The sequence below is a fragment of the Gossypium hirsutum genome, chromosome D13 (genome assembly GCF_007990345.1).
Source record: "Gossypium hirsutum isolate 1008001.06 chromosome D13, Gossypium_hirsutum_v2.1, whole genome shotgun sequence".
Classification (NCBI taxonomy): Eukaryota; Viridiplantae; Streptophyta; class Magnoliopsida; order Malvales; family Malvaceae; genus Gossypium; species Gossypium hirsutum.
Genome location: NC_053449.1, coordinates 23175079 through 23196056, shown reverse-complemented (window position 1 = coordinate 23196056; position 20978 = coordinate 23175079). Strand labels below are relative to the sequence as shown.

Here is a 20978-nt window from a genome sequence, read left to right as displayed (position 1 = left end):
CGTATATGATTGTATGGTTTATGATATGAATTTATTTTAGTTAAATTTATGGTGTTTCATGTTTTTGATTATTCAGTAATTCTCTATAACCCTAATCTGGCAATGGAGATGGGTTAGGGGTATTACAACACTGATCTGTTTACGCTGTAAAATACGATCTAGCAAAATAGCTCGAAAGACATTAACATTAGAAACATTTAATAGGGGTGCAATTCTGGTGCCGATGAATTGCATCCACATATTGGTGACAGGAAACATAATCCCCTGATTGAAATTTGTCGGTAGCCCTGTATCTAGCCTATAGTTCCAACTACCCCTACCCTGAGTCAAATATTTTATAACACCTTCCATATCAATCTTTTACAATTTATATAAGTCTACAACATTAACAAAGTCTTTTTTATAATACGGTATGTTATAAAACTCACAAATACCACTAGGGGATATTGGGACTTCCCCTCCTCACACTGTTACCTCATTTATGACTTCACCATACCTGCCCCTAATTATTTTACCATTCAGGGAGGCATAAAATTCATGAACTACGGGTTTGATTGCATTGCCGGTGGGAGTGACACAGAACTACTCCCATTGATGGTATCGCACTAACATCAAAATTTCTTTGCAATGGACCATGAAGGATTCGAACCCACATTATTGAATTAATGGTCTCTCTTGCAATTCTAGGAAATATTTTTCCATACTTCGATTATGGAACCAAGTTGGGTTCGAAACATTCGATATTTGCGAGACCGTTTTTCTTTTACTCTTACGTGGAGGCATTTTATAATTAAAGTTTCTAACAATGTAAATGAATAGTGATTGCCTCCGGACGTACTAACGTCTAGAGTGTGAATACTATAATAAAATATAGAAATACAAGGCGGTATTTGTAAGTATACGGGTTGAGTTGTAATATAGTTTTACAACAAAGTAGGTGAGTACTCCGAGGATCGTACCCAAGGGATGCGAGTGCTAGATCAATTCTAACCTAAACACTGAAAGATCTAATTAGTATTTTAAATCAATTATAGTACGAGAATAGAATAAAAGAGTTTTTTAGGATTTTTATAATGATAAAATAAAATAACATAAAAGAAATAAACTTTAAGAGATAGAAGGGTAGAGTGAATCGAAATCTTGATTATGGGTGATTAGCTCGCTTCGTTAATCCCAATCAACTATCGTCTCGGGTTTTTCGTCAATCAACTAGTCGCTACCCTAGTAGGATCTTCTGATCTTCCACTAACGTAACGAGTCAGTAAGGACTACTTATATTTCCACCTCACAGTCCAGACTAGTTTGGGTGAAGAAGTTCAAGGATGGGCAATACCAATTTTGGGTTAATTCCCACCTTGATGACTTCCTGGGGTTGTTAGGCCTAGGGTTTGTTTCACGTTCTTCATTTTCTAAACAATTGATCCGTTGAGTAACCCTACAAAACAATTAATAAATCATACCTCCACTTGCTAATCCACATAGGAGGATTAGTTCCTCATGGCTTTCATAAACAATACGAAATTGGTGTAAAGAGAGAACATGATAAATGGATTAAAGTGTAGCATTTAAGAAAAAGTTTGATTTATATTAAAGAAGAAAATGAATCCACAAAGTTTGACGATCTCCACAAATCAGATCTCTTGTAAATAAAGAATAACTGAAAATAAGGGTCCGTTTGATTGCCAGTAAAATGTTTTCCGTAAAATAATTTCTGGAAAATGTTTTACTTTTCTGTAAAATGATTTACTAGAAAATATTTTCTGGTGTTTGATTGAATCTGTGTAAAATATTTTCTGCTGTTTGGCAGATTTCCTGAAAATACTTTCCGAAAAAGTTGTTTTTACATATATTAATATATATTAATAAATTTTATATTTTAAATTTTTTTTACATATATTACAATGATTTATTTATAAATAAATAAATCAAATTAAATATATAATAATACTCAATTATTAAAATATAAAAGCATTGTAAACTACTTCTGAAATTTACTAATTAGTAGTGAATCAATTGTAGTGACCTCCTGATGAAATTACGCTTAGCATAAAAATAATTACGAGAAATGAATTCAATGCCAAGTACAAGATAAATGGAACCAGTAATTACTTGGTATGAGGTTAATGCTTGCAATAGAGGGATCAACACAATCAGTTGATAACTTTAAGAAATTGATTCGAGGTCAATTATTCTTCTGAATCATAAAATTGGAAAAAGAACAATAAAATTAATGACACTGAGACAATAAAAATTATAACAGATGATTGTTTATCTTGGTCTTCCAGATGTCGATGTTTGCAATAAAGATGCGGCAACTCTCATTAACAGCCCATTACCACACAATTATACACAAAAGTACCTGCCCGTGCCTTGACAGCAAGCACATTCCACTCTTGTCCATCCTTGTTTCCCTCATCTGGATTCCAAGAATGCAGAACAATAACTCCATCATCATGCCCTCCATGATCTCCAGCTCCTATTACTAGTAAACTGTTTTCGCATGCTTTAAATGCCAGCCCCCAACCGTAGGAAGAGTCCGCCCTCACAGGTGGTCTCTTCACAACACTCCATGAGTTATTAACCTTATCATATTTCTTAACCTTATCACAACACTTCATTATTTCTTCTCTCCTGGTCCAAGCTTCTAAATCTAGAGGTGTGGCAATGCTGAAACAGAACTTTATAGCTCTTAGTAAAACTGATCAAAACTTCCTGCAATTAGTACCTCAATCTAAATTGATTGCCTAGGCCAGCCGCATTATGCAGTAAAGAGTTAAGCCATAACAAAGTAAAATTTATAACAAACTTAGTTATCTGATGATACTTAGAGAAAGAGGGGTGATGAAATGTTGAACCAAAAACTAAATTAAGCAAATTGAGCTGTTTCAGAATTGAATGATGCGCATTTTGGTTCTGAAGCAATATAAAATATGTAACATCATCAAAAAGAAAATAAAAGAATGAAACTAGGAATCTTTAAGTTCCAGACAAATGGAAGAACTGCTATAGAACATACTCTAAGTAAGAGAGGAATATGCCAAATGTTGGGAACATAATGAATATTTAGGATGTTCGCAGCCTGTGAAGAACCAGAAGGGTAAACACAATCCTTAGTAAAGATGACCAAACTAACTCAAAAGAATACAAACCAAATTTTGCAATCAAATTTACCTCAACGTGACAAAATTGTGAAAGTTTCATCTTTGTATTATCCAATAATGGCTGTAAGTCACCAACCAAAAGGGTGTATTTACCATCAATTTAGGACAAAGCTCAGATCAAGAAAACAAAGAAATCAAAAGGATATCCAGTAAGATAGGAGAAAACACAAGCAAACCCAAGGGCTAAAGCTGAGAAAATGCAATTGTTCACAAAATATTTCTATGATATGAATGCTACAGATACAATGCCAAGTTTTATACAACAAGTTCAACAGCAGTTTGCAGCAAAACTTATGCAAGTAAAGCGCCAACATAATGTCGCACCCCACAAAGATGATAATGATTACATAGGTTCATGCCAACACATTTAAAAACTAATAAAAATGCTAAAAGTGCTACAATGAGCCAACACAATAATACTCCAGAAAGATAAAATACAATGATGCAATTCCCCAAACGATTCTAATGAAAAATCACCTACCACAAGAAGTACACAGGAGGCAGTGTACCCGAGCTAAGCGACATGTAAGCAGATCAGGAATTAGGCTGACATGAATGAGGCAGAAGTTATCTTTCCCTGAGGAAGAAAATGAAAATTATTATGACACATGAGGATTAATATCCAAATATACCAAATAGATTGATATAGTCTCTTTGAACCACTCCATAAATGTAGAATCAAATGTTCTAGATTGAGGTTTAACAGAATGGGAATGGCTACAAGACATTCCCACTAATCCCATTTGAACAAATAATGTGTGAACTTAAAGACTTTGAATTTTTTCTCATTAGTTGTGTCTCGGCCACCACCACCATTACCATATCTGAATTATTTCATTACCACCAACAAAAATCCAACTTGCACAGTTCAAGGAAGATGAAACGGTAAATAACAAAAACCATAAAAAATTAAAAAGAGGGATTAACCAGAAACCAATTGGGCCAAAACAACATGTTGCTTCTAAAAAACAACCACATATTTCTTCCTTTTCATTCATACCTTCGAGAGAGGAAGATGAACGCCATCATCGATTGGTGCAGTGTAGATTTCGACAACGAAAGGCGGAAAGGAGGAAAATCAAAGATGAATGCTGGCGGTTGGTGTTGGGAACCATTGCTGGCTGGCGGCAAGCACTAAATCAAGGTGGGAAGGAAGGGGGAAGGGGAAGGGGAAGAGGCTTTGGGTTACATTTACTGTTGAAGAGAAAAACTTTGGAAAATGTCTTACCAAATGATAAACGGTAAGACATTTTCCTAAAATGAAGAGTTCTTTTCCCGTGTTTTGGAAAAGCTTTTACAATGAGAGTTCATTTTCCACCAAACAAACAGTGGAAAAGGAGGAAAATATTTTTTGTAAAATGTTTTACAGGTAAACAAACACAGCCTAAATTCTAAAAACCTATGAAAAGAAGAAAACTAAACTAAATTTAAAAGAAACTATCTAGGATAATTGAATGATGTCCATAACATGTGCCAAAGGAGCCTATTTATACAGTTCAGGTGGCCATCGTCCTCAACCCTAGGTTAGCTGACGTTTCCGAGCTTTACGTTTGATTGTGCAAACTAAAATGCCTCTGTTTCATATTTTTTTCCGTCCTAGGGTTGATGTCGTGACACACCAAGACCTGTGTCGCGACATGGCAGTTAGTGTACTCCTCTTGAGATTTCTCCATTCTGTTCCCTATGTTGCCATATTGGTCATCCTATGTTGCGACATAACGATCAGTATCCATTTAGTATGCCTTCTAAAAGTCTCTTGCACACTCACAAAGTGCATTAGCTCACCCTTAGGCCTTATTCGACCCTTAAGGTTAATAAAAGACTCATTTTTCACATTTTACTAACTTAATAGAAACTTAAGAAAGCATAATCCAAACCTACTAAATATGCTTGTTTTCAAGCCCCTAAAGTGTGATAACTAGTTTAATTTTCTATACCGAATTACAACAGATCAAACTACCCCACACTTAAGTCATTGTTTGTCCTCAAGCAACATGAACAAAACAAGAAATAAAAATGACAACCCTTGAGCAAATATGATACAAACATGTTCCAATACATATTTTCTTCTTTTGGAGGATCCCATATGTTATGATGGCTTGAATTTGACTAATCTCAAGCATCTCTATTATCAGACATATTCTCGAACAAACAAATTTCATCCACATCTTGGCTATTGGTGTCATTAGCTCTTGATTAAATGTTTCAGGTATTACTGTTCTCGTTCGATATATCCACATCTCTTTCCCTTCTGTTAGAATTCTTAGTATTTCCTCCGTATCTATATTTCCAATTTGCTTCAAATCTGCTTTATAGAGATAATCGCGATAATAATATGGCACATAATAAATTTGGCAAATTCTCATCTCAATTACCGAAACATTAACCCCTCTAACTTTCACTAAAAAGCACATCTTGTAGAATGGTCTGACTACTTCCCTTTGATTTAATGCTAGATAAAATTCTTGCACCACAGAAATTATTATAGGTTCTTCGAATGGTAAACAAAATTTTGTCCATTCTCTTTCAGTTGCATTCTCCCATATTCCTTTCCAATTCCGCATTAGAGGGTCAAATCCCTATTCTTAAATAAAGGTATACAATTATAGTTGTTGCAAGCATTTATCCATGTCACCTTCTTGGAATTCAACAGCTGGGATTGAAGTGCTTACGTTGAAACTGGCCATTTGATAATTTGTTCTTGCTAATATCTATTATGCTTGCAATTTAATCTTTGTTAGTGATAAAAGAGGGTAGCAATGTGTCTTATTTATAAATTCGAAGGAAAGGATAAATTATTTAAGAGTTATAGTTTATTTCTACTAAATAAGAAGTTAAAGAACAGGAATCCTAATATAATTAAGCTACAAAAGCATCAATAGTTAAGGTTAGTTAGAAAAACAGAGTTACGCAGTGGTGTCGCAACATCCCTTAGTGATGTCAAACATCGACGGCAGGTTCCAGAATCAAAATTTTTTTCATTGTTGGAACACCCTAGAGTAGTGTCACGACATGTTGGCCAGATTTCTCTATGTTTTGTAAAATTAATACTTTGGTCACCTTCTTCATTATCAATCTTTATGTTTGTTGGTTTCCCATTGATTCCTTGGAAATCTCAAAGTGCACTACACTATAAGGTTTGTTCATCAACTACAGTTTTAATTGTTCCTCCAAAATAATGTTTTACTCTTTAGCTATTACTGAGAAAAGGTTGTCCCCCTTTTGTGATCAACTCTATTATTCCAGACGAGTTACCTGATGTATTATATACGGACCTGTCCATTTTGATTTAAGCTTTCCAGGAAATGATTTTAATCTTGAGTTGAACAACAGCACTTTCTATCCCAGTAAAAATTAACGCTTTCTGATCTTCGCATCATGTTGAAGTCTACTCCTCTCCTTATACATTTTAGTATTTTCGTAGGCCATAAAATGAAATTCTTCCAATTCATGGAGTTGAAATAATCTTTCTTTTTTAGCTAATTTTGGATTCAGATTTAACTTTTTGATCGCCCAGGATGCCTTCCTCTCCTATTCAATTGGTAAGTGACAGTTCTTACCGTAGACTAGCTTATATGGAGACATGCCTAGGGGAGTCTTATATGCTATTCTGTAAGCCCACAATGCATCATCTAGCTTGACTACCCAATCCTTTTGACTTGGGTTTACTATTTTCTCCAGAATTTTCTTTATTTCTCGATTAGATACTTCTGCTTGCCCATTATCCTATGGGTGATATGTCGTTGTTATTTTGTGTCTCGTGTTGTATTTAGCCAAAGCTACTTCAAACTTCTTGCTACATAAATGAGATCCTTCATCACTAACCAACGCTCGCAGTGTACCGAACCTGGCGAATATGTTTTTTCCTAGGAATCTCACTACTGATTTTGTATCATTAATAGATGGTAAGATAGCTTCAACCCATTTTGAAGCATAATCTATAGCCAAGAGGATGTACTAATTCCCAAAAGAACTCAAAAAATGTCCCATGAAATCAATCCCCTAAACATCAAACACTTCAACCTCAATTATACTTGTTTGCAACATTTCATCCCTTTTTGATATGCTACCAATTCTCTGACACCTATCACATCCTTCTATGAATTCATAAGAGTCTCTATTCATATTTGGCCGATAAAACCCCGATTATAGTACTTTATGGGTCGTCCTTTTTCCACCAAAATGCTCTCCACAAGGAGATGTGTGACAACCTTGTAAAATATTATGTATCTCTTCCTTTGCTACACATCACAGGACTAATTTATCCATGCATTGTTGAAACACTTATGGTTCCTCCCAAAAGTAATTTTTTTGTTCATGGAATATCCTTTTTTTCTGTTGCAAAGATGCACGTGCAGGGAAGCCCCCTTTTGCAATAAAATTGACAAAATTCACATACCATGGTGTTATATCCTTAACCGATCTAAGCTGATTAATGTATACTCTGAATAATTGCTCATTTGCAAGGGTCTCCTTAATTTCCTCAATATCTTTTCTTTTAAATTGTTCTCAATTCTAGAAAAATGATCTGCAATTTGATTTTCAGTCCCCTTCCTTTACATTATCGATAAATCAAATTCTTGAAGTAATAAAAGTCATCTCATTAGTTTGGCTTTTGTTTCTTTTTTTATTCATGATGTATTTTAACACAAAGTGATCAGTATACATATATACTTGATTCGCCATTAAATAGGGTTGAAATTTTAGCAAGCGGACACTACTGCCAACATCTCTTTTCCAATCGTAGTATAGTTGCATTGTGCTAGATTTAGCGTTTTGCAAGCATAATGAATAGCCCCAAATAGATTATCCCTATTTTATCCCAGAATTGCACCTACTACATAGTCACTAGCATCACACATAATAATAAAAGGTTTCGACCAATTCGGGGTGATGATTTTAAGAGCATATATGAGTTTTTCTTTTATTACCTCAAAGGCTTTGATGCACTTTTGGTCAAATATGAAAGGTGCCTTTTTCTGGAGGATTTGATTTAGAGGTTTAGAGATATGAGCAAAATCTTTTATAAACCTCCAGTAAAATCCTGTTTGGCCTAAAAATTTCAAACAATTGTAACATATTTCAGATTTGGCAGATGTTTTATAACTTCAACTTTGGCTTTATCTACTTCCATACCTTTTCCCGATATCTAATGCCCTAAGCCAATCCTTTTTTCACTATGAAATGGCATTTTTTTCCAGTTAATCACTAGATTAGTCTCCTCGTATCTTTTTAACACTTTTTCGAGGTTACCCAAGCATTCTTGAAAAGAGTTTTCATATACCAAAAATTCGTCCATGAATACATCGAATCCCTCTTCTAACATATCAACGAAGATAGAAATCATGCATCTCATGAAGGTTGCAAGAGCATTACATAGGCCAAAAGGCATTCTTTTAAAGGCATACATACCAAAGGGGCATGTGAAAGTGGTTTTCTCTTGGTTATTATGATGAATTGGGATTTGATGGTACCCTAAATACCCATCAAGGAAACAATAATAATCTTTTCCTATTAAATGGTCGAGCATTTGATCACTAAAAGGCAATAGAAAGTGGTATTTTTTGTTACATTGTTCAGTTTCAAGTAATCGATGCATACTCTCCAACCAGTAACTGTTCATGCTGGAATTAACTCATTGTTATCATTTTTTACTACAGTTAGAGCTCCCTTCTTTGAAACCCGCTGGGTCGAGGTAACCCATTCACTATCAGAGATGGTATAAACAATACTTGCATCTAACCATTTAAGCAATTCCTTTTTTATCACGTCCTTCCTAGTTAGATTAAGTCTACACTAAGCATCCACCATAGGTATTTTCCCTTCTTCTAATCTAATCTTGTGCTGATATAACCCATGATTGATCCTTTAATGTCAGCAATTGTCCATCCTATCGTTTTTATGCATTTTCAGGACATTTAATAGAGCTTCCTCCTATTTTGCGTCTAAGCTTACAGCAATAATTATGGTAAAGTATTTTGTTTCCCCAGATATCCATATTTTAAGTGGTTGGGTAATGGCTTTAGTTCTAATTCTGGGGGTTTGATAATAAAGGGCACCATTTTTACTGAGTTTGGGATAATTTGCTCTAGTTGTTCCTTATTTTGTCTCCACCAGTCCAATTGGGTTACCATGTAATTGTTCTCTTATTCTGCACTGTCCCCTTCTTCTTCTATTTTGCAGCCCGTTGATTCTTTCGTACTAAACTCTAATTGGTTACATTCTTACTCTTTACGACCTACAGGCTCCGATTCCTGACTTTTTCTTTCAGGACATTCTTTTTAGGTTGATTCATTAATGCTGAATTTTTCCAATATTTTAATTACCTCCTTCTAGGTTTTTTCTCCAAATACTTGTCTGCATCATGATATCAAATTTTCATCTATTTTGGCTATCCAACCCGTAGTAAAAATGTTGTATTTGAAATGAGAAATGTATGCCTCCACCTAATATAAATCTAAGGATTGTCTTGAACATTTCCCACGCTTGTCCCAAAGTTTCAGTGATACTTTGTTGAAAATAAAATAATTACGTGTAACTACTTCGTACCTTAGTCATAAGCAACACTCAACGAAGGAATAGCTGCATGAAATCAGTCCACGTAGTGATGGTGTCTGGAGGAAGTGTCTCTAACCACTTTTTTGCTTTTCCCTCTAACGCAAATGGAATTAATAATAATTTGATAGTCTTCGATGGAATTCTTGCGTAGCTAACAGTGCTGTATATATGGTCAAATTTTCGCAAGAACAGTATGGGATCTTCATTTATATGGTTGACGAATCTGACATTATTAAAGATCGATGTTAATAAAGCATGATTTAATTCAAAATGTGAGCTATGGATAATAGGTCGAGAAATGCTAGACCTTAACCAGTTTACATCAAATAATGTCCTTAAAACCTACATATTATTAGTGATTTATATACGAATCATATCTATAACTTAAACAAATTCCTAATTATTCTTATTATAGTGCGAAAATTAAAATTATTCTAGAAATGTTGCCTCCCCAGCAATGGCGCCAACAATTTGACTACCTCCGAACGTATTAACATCCAGAGTGTGAATACTGCAATAAAATATAGAAATACGAGGCGATATCTGCAAGTATATGGGTCGAGTTTTAATATAGTTTTACAATGAAGTAGGTGAGTACTCCGAGGATCGTACCTAAGGTAGGTGAGTACTAGATCAATTTTAACCTAAACACTAAAAGATCTAATCAGTACTTTAAATCAGTTATAGTACGAGAACAGAATAACAGGGTTTTTTAGGGTTTTTATAATGATAAAATAAAATAACATAAAAGAAATAAAGTTTAAAAGATAGAAGAGTAGAGTGAATCAAATCTTGATTATGAGTGATTAGCTCGCTTTAGTAATCCCAATCAATTGTCGTCTAAGGTTCATCGTCAATCAACTAGTCGCTACCCTAGCAAGATCTTCCGATCTTCCACTAACATAATGACTCGGAAAGGACTACTTATCTTTCGACCTCATAGTCCAGACTGGTTTGGGGTGAAGGTTTTCACAGATGGGCAATACCAATTTTGGGTTGATTCTCACCCTGATGACTTCCCTAGGGTTTTCAGACCTAGAGTTTGTTACACGTTCTTCCTTTCCTAAACAGTTGATCCGTTGAGTAACTTTACAAAACAATTAATAATTCATACCTTCACTCTCTAATCCCCCATATGAAGATTAGTTCCTCATGGCTTTCATAAACAATATGGAATTAGTGTAAGAGAGAACATGATAAATGGATTAAATGTAGAGTTTAAGAAAATGTCTGATTTGCATTAAATATGAAAACGAATCCTGTAACCCCTTAAATCGAGACTAGACATTACAGCCCAATATGAGTAATTACATGGGCCATGAAGATGGCCAAAACATTTCCACAAGAAGAATTCATTTGTCCTCGAAACATGTTATTTTGAAAACATCATGTTCTTTTCAATAAAAACTTTATTTCTTCCTTCTTATTTAAAAATACTTGTATTATAACTTAGTTTTTAAAACACAATTACAGTGGCTAATAATTTTCTTAAGACGTTTAACGATCATTTAAAAATCTGATATAAACAACCCATGCAATTTTTTTCCAAAATATCAAAATATAAATTTCCTATGCCACAGTCCAATTTTTAAAATAACGTCCCAAAAATTTATTAAAACAAACCCAAATTAAAGTCCATAATAAAATCCATAAAAATCATAAAGTCCATAAAATTCCCAAATTGTCTTAAAAATCCATAACCATAAAACCATTTTTTCGAGAGCCTCTCCAATGACCGAATCCGAGTCCTAACCATGAGAATTATCTAAAACGCACAAGAAATGTGGGTGAGCTTTAAAAGGCTCAATGTGAGACCAATACTTAAAATATATATAACATGTCTTTCACACACATAAAGTAAACACATCCAATTCCATATATGTAAACCATTTTTACAAAAATATCATATCATCATTAACACATATACATGAATCTATCGAGACATGCTTATGAAAAAATGCACATTTTGAAGAATTTCTTAGAACTTGTCCATCCAATAACACACCATTTGTGGAAAGGCCACTGCATAAATACCGATTAATGACCACATAACACATTGTGGACAAGCCACCACATAATTGCTAATACCGGCCACATAATTGCAAATAAACTGCCACATAACTTCCACCTTTCACAAAACCCACCCCATGCATGTGATATGGTCATTTTCAAATTTAACACATATAATCACTTTTCGCATTTCTCATGTATTCATGCTTATAGTTGCATATTTCTCAATTTTACAAATTTGCATGTAAACATGCTCACATTTTCATTTATCACATAAAATTCACTTTTTATTCACTTCAGTAAATATATTTTCATATTAAATCATGGATCTCATCACACACATATGTATAACACATATTTAGATCATCACATATCAATGAAGCCATGTATCACATAACATAGAGATGATATTTGCACACATATCATCATCACATACACCAATACATCACAAATCATAGTTTTCATGAGCTAATAATTTTAGGAACTTGGAATTTCCCTATGATGAGGTTTTCAACTTCGCTTTCAGTACTCAGTGGACTCTCAAATAATTATTTAATAGCAATTTATTAAAAATAAAAGTAGCATATTATACTTATGTAACGACCCTATAGTTAGGGGTGTCGAAAAGTGTATTTTCGTGACTCTGTTCTCGTAAATTAGACTCTTAAATATTTTTAATAGATATTTACAAAGTTAGTTTTGTAGTTAATTATATTTTGATTAAGTGAATTTAGTGAAATTAAAAGTTATTAAGTATAAGTACTAAATCGCGTATAAGGTAGAAGTTGAATTATGATTTAAAAAATAAAGGGACTAAAGAAGCAATTATACCTTTGTTTCTCTAAATGGACGACATTAATGATGATTTTATATATTTTTATATGTTAACTAATTATATATATATGTTATATGTTTTAATTAAATAAAATAAAATTTATATGTATAAGTTATAAAATAATAATAGTTATAATAATAGAAAAGTAAGTGGAAGCATGCAAATTTAAGAGAAAAAGAAGAAATAAAAAAATTAAGGAATTAAGGAAGGAGAACGCACGACCACAAAGGGATCAAAACTGTTCAAGTTCAATTGGTTAGTCAATTTAGTCCCTTTTCTTATAATGTTTATATTTTTGGAATCTCGGTGTTAAGAACTATCTGACCCATGTTGAAATTTTAGCATTGATTAAGATTTTAAATGTTGTTAATGTTGAATAGTTTTAGTATTAGAGATTAAATTGATAGATTTTTAAGCTAGAAATGGAAAAGGACTAAATTGTAGAACAAATTGTAAATTTTGAGTAATAGGGACTAAATTATGAAAAAATTGAAATTTAGGGGTTTAATTGAAAATAAGGAGCTAAATTTAGCTTAAAGTGAAATTAGTATAAAAATAGAGGATAAAATGTGAAGAATAAAAATTAGTCTCGATTTAAGGACTAAATTGGAATTTAAGCAAATATTGAGTAAAAATTGAAATATTCAATGTGAAATTGAAATGTGTTGTATTAATGTATTTTAATTGTTTTAATTTTATAGCTAACATCGTACCGGAATCCTCGACTAAAAGTGGGAAGGATAAAATTGACGTCGAATAGCTCAGAATCCACGGTTTGTATTTATATACCGAACCTAGTTGTTAATTGTTGTATTTTGATTTAATGCATATGGTAAGTGGTTGAGGTGAGTATTTTGGCACTTTGATAGTGCATTGAAATTATAGTTGATTGAAATGGATTGAATTGGTATATACATTATGAATGTATTGATTATTTGAATTGAAATGAATATATGTGTAAATGTGATAATGTGCAAATATGAGAATTGGATATTAGTTGTTTTTGAAAGTGAAATGAAACTCTATTAACTATATCAGGCTGAGTCGGTTTAATCGATGAGAGACTAGATGTCAATTTATATAGCGCTGGATGTAATTATTAATTCGGATTTATCTAATAAGGCATTGGGTGCCAAACTGGTGTGTTGGTTGGATCTGTGTATCCATCCAAGTCTGAGTCGTGTTAATAGGGGTAAATAAATAATAAAGTTTTATATTTGATTTTGAAATGGCATGGTATGTGAAATGGAAATGAGATAGTGGATTGAAAATGAAATGTGAAATATGTTGTGAACAAATGGAATATATGAGTTATGTACTCATGAATTTAATATGGAATGGATAATGTCATTGTTTAAATGAAATGTGGATTGATATGTGAAAAGCTATTTATATAGCAAGTGATGTGAATTGAGATATTTGTTAAACAAATCAAATATGATAGCTACGAAATTTGAATAAGGTATGAAATGATATGGTAATGTATGGAAATTGAAATGATGGTATATGGAAATTGTAAGCTTAAACAATAGTATGTTCGTATAATTCAAATTATGAATTCTTGTACCATTATGTCTTTAATTGTTCGGATTATAGAAATATCACTGATTTTTACTTAGCGTTGGGTTTTTTTTTCGTGCGCAGGTTAGGTACTTCTGTTTTGATCGTCGACTCAACATCTAACAACGATCCTGATCTCAAATATGGTGAAGTTTGCCTTTTGTGATGGCATGTACCTAGGAGGTCTTAGTTAATAGTTATTTTGTGAATGGATTATAATGGAGTTATAATTATAATGTTGGTTTGAACCAAGACTTGTTAGGTGTTTATGAATTTAAGTTTGATGATTTAGGTAGATATAAGCTAGGCCAAATTGATTGATTTTGGCATGTTTAAAACTTGATTTCAATGATGTATGGATGATATGTTTTGATGATATAACTTGTGGTACCAATGAGGGTACATTGGTTAGGCACCTAGGATGATCATTTTAGCTTGTTTTGAGTATGTTTGATCTTGTTTCGAATAGGTTAAAGAAATGGTTTTTGTGTTGCTTAATGCCCAAGCAAGTAGGAAATGGTAAACTTGTTGTTTAAGGTGAATTTTAGGTCTACACGACCAGACACATGGGCGTGTGACTTGGCCGTGTGAAGCACATGGCTAGGCGACATGGCCGTGTGAGGCACACAACTGGGCGACACGGCCGTGTGTCATATGTGAGGTGCTTGGGAAGTAAGTCAGCTAGTATACTGCCTGGCACACAGGTACAGACACGGGCTAGGACACAGCCGTGTGTCCCTATTTCGAAAGTTACACTACCATGTGACCCCTACAGTTGAATTTTTCTAACCTTTTCCTCAAAATTTCAAATGTTCCCAATTTAGTTCCGAATCGTTTCTAATGTGATTTAAGGCCTTGAGGGTTTGAATAAGGGATGATATACATGCTTAATGATGGATTATGTTGTCATTATTGAAATGTTTTGAAATGAATAATTTAGGTAACGTTGATTTGGTAATGCTTTGAAACCCTATTCCAACGACGAATACGGGTTAGGGGTGTTACATTTAGAATTGTAACAACTCGATAGTCAGGGGTGTCGAAAAACATATTTTTGGGACTCCATTTTCATAAACCGAACCCATAAATATTTTTAATAAATATTACGAGGCTAGCTTAGTAGCTAATTAAGTTCTGGAATAGTGAATTTTACGAAATTAGGAGTTATTAAGGTATAAGGCCTAAATTGCGTAAGAATTAAAAATTGAATTATATTAAAATAAAATAAAGGGGCTAAAGTAGCAATTTTTCCACTTAATTAATAAAAATGGGAACAACCAAAGACGAATAACGTCATCAATGTCCCCACTATATTTGAAGACATTACAAAGCTAGATGAACTGTTTTAAATGCTAACTCAGATCCTTTGTCATTGTTCCGTGGAACTGCAAATTATTTTGGGTCATGGCTGGCTTAATCTAAAAAATTATAGGCCATGATAGCAGGTTTCATTATGCTGCCTTGAACCATATCCAGATTTTGTAACGCATACTCTCTTAGAGTCTTCTCATTACGAGCCATGTTTAAATTTGCAGGTAGTTGTGGTAGTGGTGGTGGCAAGTTTGGTGGGTTAGTGTTGGCTTTGTGGAATAGCAGATTTTTACGAGGTACATTTCCCATAGTAGGTGGTGGGTTCTACATCTGTTACTGTCAATAATTCCTTTGGATAATTCTTTCTAGATCTGTGGCTGGCTCTATAGGTGTTCTCGTATTACGATTCATACACTAAAACTAAAAAAATAATATTAGAACAAAATAAGAAAATTAAATTCATAACTATAACCTAAAATTTTCCTAATTATTATATTATTATGCGGAAATTAAAACTAATATAGTGACGTAGCCTCCCCGGCAACAGCGCCAACAACTTGACCGCCTCCGGATGTACCAATGTCTAGAGTAGAAATCCTACACAAAAGATGTGGAAAAATGGTATCTATAAGTATACGGGTTAGGTTGTAATATAGTTACAATGAAATAGGTGAGTACTTGGAGGATCGTACCTAAGGGAGGGTAGCACTAAATTAATTCTAACTTACACATAAATAGATCTAATTAATAATTTAGTTAGATTATAGTACGGAAGATTAAAATAAGAGTTTTTGGATAAATGATAATAAAATAATAAGAAAAGAATAACCGAAAATAAATAAGAAGCAAGAAATCAAATAAGAGAATATATATATCAAATCTAAGCATGGGTGATTAGTTCACTTTGGTAATTGTTATCAATTGTCGTCTTGGGTTTTCTCGTTGAACCAACTAGTTAATACCGTAGTAGGATCTTCCGATACATCCACTAAAATACTAAGTCAGCAAGAAATACTTATCTTCCGACCTTACAGTCCAGATCGATTTAGGGTTAAGGTGTTCATGGATAGGTCATACCAATTTTGGGTTAATTCCTACCTTGATGACTTCCTAGGGTTATCAGGCCTAGGGTTTAGGTTCTTCCTTTGTTGAATAGTTGATTCATTGAGAAATCCCTACAAAAAACTTAATTATTCGTACCTCCACTTACTAATCCCCTATAGGAGGATTAGTTCCTCATAGATCTAGTAAGCGTTATAATCTTGAATGAAAGAATGAACATGAAGAACAATTTCAAGAGTAACAGTTTAGAAGAAGCCTAATTGTATTGAATTTAAATGCATAATCCTCATAGAGTTTGAGAATAATTTTAGAATCTAATTTCTTCTTGAAAGCAAATAACAAGAATGGAAATAAAGTCTGAACCCTAAAAGAAAAGAAAAACTAAAGTCTAAAACTAAAGAGAAAATTATAAAAAGGAAAAAGGTGTCCACAACATGTGTTAGCTGAGCCTATTTATAGACTTAGGATGGTTGTCATCCTTAACCATAGGTCAGCTAACGTTCTCAAGTTTAAAGTTAGATTGTTGGGAACACGGAAATTTACACATTTTTACATACCTTTTTTAACTTAAAATCATACAGTTTCGATAAAATTATTGTCGAAAAATAATTAATTTTTAAAAAATAATTAAAGTGCACTTAAAATATGAACATGTTGAATTTTAGTTAATTTTATAATTAATTTTGATGAATTTTGGTTATTTTCAACAGATTTGCACAAAGGGCGAAAAATGGCTTGGTAGACACTACTAGAAGCGCAAAATCGAGAAGCAATTTGAAGTATCGAGGCAAACTAAATTTCAGCCTAAGACGGTCCAAAATTATATGTATTAATTCATAATATAATTAATTTTAATTTATATCCAATTTAATTTGGGTTAATAAATTATTATTAATTAATTATGAAAAAGTGGTCCAGTTGAACTGAACCGAGTGAATCGAACCGACCAAGAAATGGACAGCCCAAAAATCATCCCAAGAGCTAACCCATATCAACTTATTAGCTGATTATTTAAGCTTGCAAAGAGGCCCTTGAAGACTTGTTCAAGTTGCATTCAAACCCCTCCATAATTGGTGGCTTTATAGATTTGCCCCAAGCCTAAACTAGCAAAGTTGAAACTATCAACCTTGCCACATGTGTGACCGGCCAAGGGAGGGCTCTTTGGCTGATAATTTTAGCTATTTTTAGCAGCCCTCCTCAGCTATGAAAACCCTCTTAGGCTAGTCATTTTGAAAACACACCTAAAGCATTCACATCTTTCATCTCTTCTCTCCACTTTCTCTCTTCTTTTCCATTCCAAAATCCCCTTGCTCTCTTGCTGATTTCTCCTCTTGGGAAAGGGGCATTCATCAGCTATTTGGAGCAGCAATTAAGTGTTCATAGCAACCTTGGTCGACGAGGACAACAGAGAAGGAAGAACGGAGCAACTAGTCAAGCCACGGAAAAACACCGGAGATTCTTGTTCCCTATCTTTTTAATTTTTGTTGTTGTTATGCTGAACATATCTATGAATATTTATGTTGATGGACTGGTTAATTTAATCAATTTAGCTTGAATTTAATTCGTGTTAGGTTGATTGCATTTCGTTTGTTAAAATTATTAAAATTGTGTTATGTTGTTATAGGCCTCGGTAAGATGCTTGATTAAGTAAAATCATGAGTAAGTTATTCTTGAATTACAATTGTTAGGTAACTAACGAATTAATTATTTAAACGAATGGAAATTGTAATTAATAGACACAGTACTTAATCAGTACATGTTTAATCATCTAAGGTAGCTGGGGGTTAGATTTGCAACGGTATTTGACGATACATTTGCCTTGCATAACTTGCAAGATTATTGTGATTAAACTGTTTCAAGGTAAGGATACTTTGTTACCTCACATAGTCTTTTATGTGCTTATTAAATAGAGTTAATTGTTTGAATTGACATAGGGATATGTACAAAAGATTATTTCGATTTAATAAGTATGTATGTGCAATAACATATTTGCCTATTAAGATTTGCTTAATCGGTTGAATTGACATAGCGATATAGTTAAGAGATAAATGGATTTTGGTAGGTGAGTATGTTCATAAGTTAGCAAATTACTGAGTTGCTGTGAACTTATTCGTAACAATATAAACATGAGTTTAATAATTCTAAGTTAAGAAATGTAATTAATCTAACACAATTATGTCATCTTGATTAAAATCGTATTTTGAAATCATGCATTTTAGATTTATTTATTTAGTTCACTTAGTTTAAAATCTTAGTTTTCAATCACCCCTTTCAAACAAAATATTTTTCTTCACTAAAGTGTATTAAATAGCATTCATAAACAACTCTTTTCATAGTCCCTGTGGGTACGATAACTCGACATTTACTTGTCACTTTATTACTTGTTGCGATTGTGTACACTTGCACATTTCCATCGTTTCAATTGTGCGAACCAAAATGCCTATAGCTCGTATCAATTTCTTGTATGGAGGCGATGTCGAGACACACTAGGTCCTGTGTCGTGACATCAAGGGCATTATGCTCAGCTTCAGGGTGTCTTCAGGGGTATGTCATGACATTCTCAGGCTGTGTCACGACATTGAAGGCAGTCTTGGGTTTCTTCAGCTCTGCTCCCTATGTTGCGACATCTAATGCTCCGTGTTGCAACCTAGCAACCAATATTGAGTTATTATGCCTTCTAATGGTCTCCTGCACACTTACAAAGTGTATTAGCTTACCCTTAAGCCTCTTTCGGCCTCTAAGGTCAATAAAAGACTTAAATAACACATTTTATTACACTTAACTAAACTTGCTGAAAAGTAATTAAAACATAACTAAAATGCTTATGTTCAAGCTCCTAAAGTGTGAAAACTAGTTTAATTTGCTACACCGAATTATGACAGATCAAATATTAATGAGTACAATCGACTTAGCGAATTTTTGTGCAAAAATGAGAATTTTTTTTCTTTTTATTCAAAATTTTCTATTTAACTCTCATTTCACTCACTTTACTTTTATTCGTTCTATGTTTTTATAACTCTCGCTTTACTTTTAACCCTCGCAACGCTTTTGTTCACTTTATAATTTCGTTAAGGCACAAGTTTGCAAGAATCATGCAGTCATTACACTATATGGTTCTTTAGTTTTCACTCACAATTTTTCTTATTTTGAAACATCAATGGCCCAACGTCTAAATTCGTTCTAGGACCAAAAAAAGAAGGGATCAAGAGATTATATATTAGGCTCACGATTTCATTCGAGGTTTATCAAGAAAATGATTTAGGCCCAAAATAAGGTATTAGGAAATTTGTAAAAGCCCGTTTTTGGTGGTATCGAAAATGGTGGTTGCAAAACCTTATTTTCTGATGATCGAGTCAGTAAATATTTACTAGTCTACAATAGAGTTATATCCAATTGTGGTCTAGTAATTTTGTTGTTTGAGTGGTCGATTAAGGCACAAGTACTAAATCATAAGAATCGTAAAACTTAATTACTATTGATTTTTATTAACTAAAATGCTTATTCAATAATTATTTAAGGTCTAAAGTGGCAATTTATCACCTTTTGAATGTCTTGTACGGTTAATGCTTGTTTTATTTAATTATTTTATGTTAAATTAAGTTAAAATAATAATATTAAAATATGAAAACATTAAAAAACACTTATCTTCTTCATTTTTTCTTCCTTACAACCCAAACCACCATTTTTGAAGGGTTTAGAATCGACTAAGCTCATTTTTCTTACATGTAAGTCCTAAACAAATTGTTTTTTTCGTAATTTTTATATTTTTGAGATCGTTGTAACTTAATGTAGTTAGCTCAAGGACTATTTCATAAAATTTTTAAAATTTTTAAAAGTGATTTATGGAAGTTTTTGATGTTTAATGGTAGATTTTAAAGCTTGAATGTTAAATAAGAGTAATTTGTAAATTGATTATTGTTAGTTTTGAGTTTAGGGACTAAAATAAAAATATGTCAATATTAGCATGAAATCTCTGTAAATTTAAATGCATGAGAACTGTATAAGGATGAGAATGTAATCAAACTGAAATTTGGGGTGTAATTGTGAAAGTTATGAAGGTTTCAGTTTTATGAACTAAATTGAATAAAATGTAAAGTTTAGGGAAATTTTATAAAATGAAATTAATAGGCAATATGCATGAATTTGAGTGTTATAAGGTATATGAAATTGATATTTTTAACTTAATTATTATTTAGATAAAAAAATTGGAACAATCGGTTGATAAACGTGGAAGGGGAAAAATTACAGAATAGTCCCTACAGTCCAACTTGCTAGTTGGTTACTAGGTAAGTTCATAGGGTATAATTAAGATTATATATATGAAATGTGGATGGTTAATAATTATATATAATGTTAAATTGAAATTCCATAATGTTTACAATTTAGTATGAAAGGTAAAAAATGAAGTAAGGATCTAATTGTAAACTTTGCATACTTGATAAATAAGGTTCATGTGGATTGTTGAATGAATATGACTCGGT

At 32.9% G+C, this 20978-nt stretch overlaps 1 protein-coding gene across 1 annotated transcript; it reads right to left on the bottom strand.

Moving 5' to 3' along the window:
* Positions 1 to 2105: 2105 nt before the first annotated feature.
* On the bottom strand, positions 2106 to 3539 carry LOC107937533 (F-box/kelch-repeat protein At5g60570). The gene is made up of 3 exons (XM_041108913.1): positions 3172 to 3539; positions 3017 to 3079; positions 2106 to 2667 (listed from the first exon to the last, which is right to left on the bottom strand). The coding sequence occupies exons 2-3, from the start codon at positions 3052 to 3054 to the stop codon at positions 2322 to 2324; spliced, it is 384 nt and encodes a 127-aa protein (XP_040964847.1). The 5' UTR covers positions 3055 to 3079; positions 3172 to 3539; the 3' UTR covers positions 2106 to 2321.
* Between the last annotated feature and the right edge of the window lie 17439 nt (positions 3540 to 20978).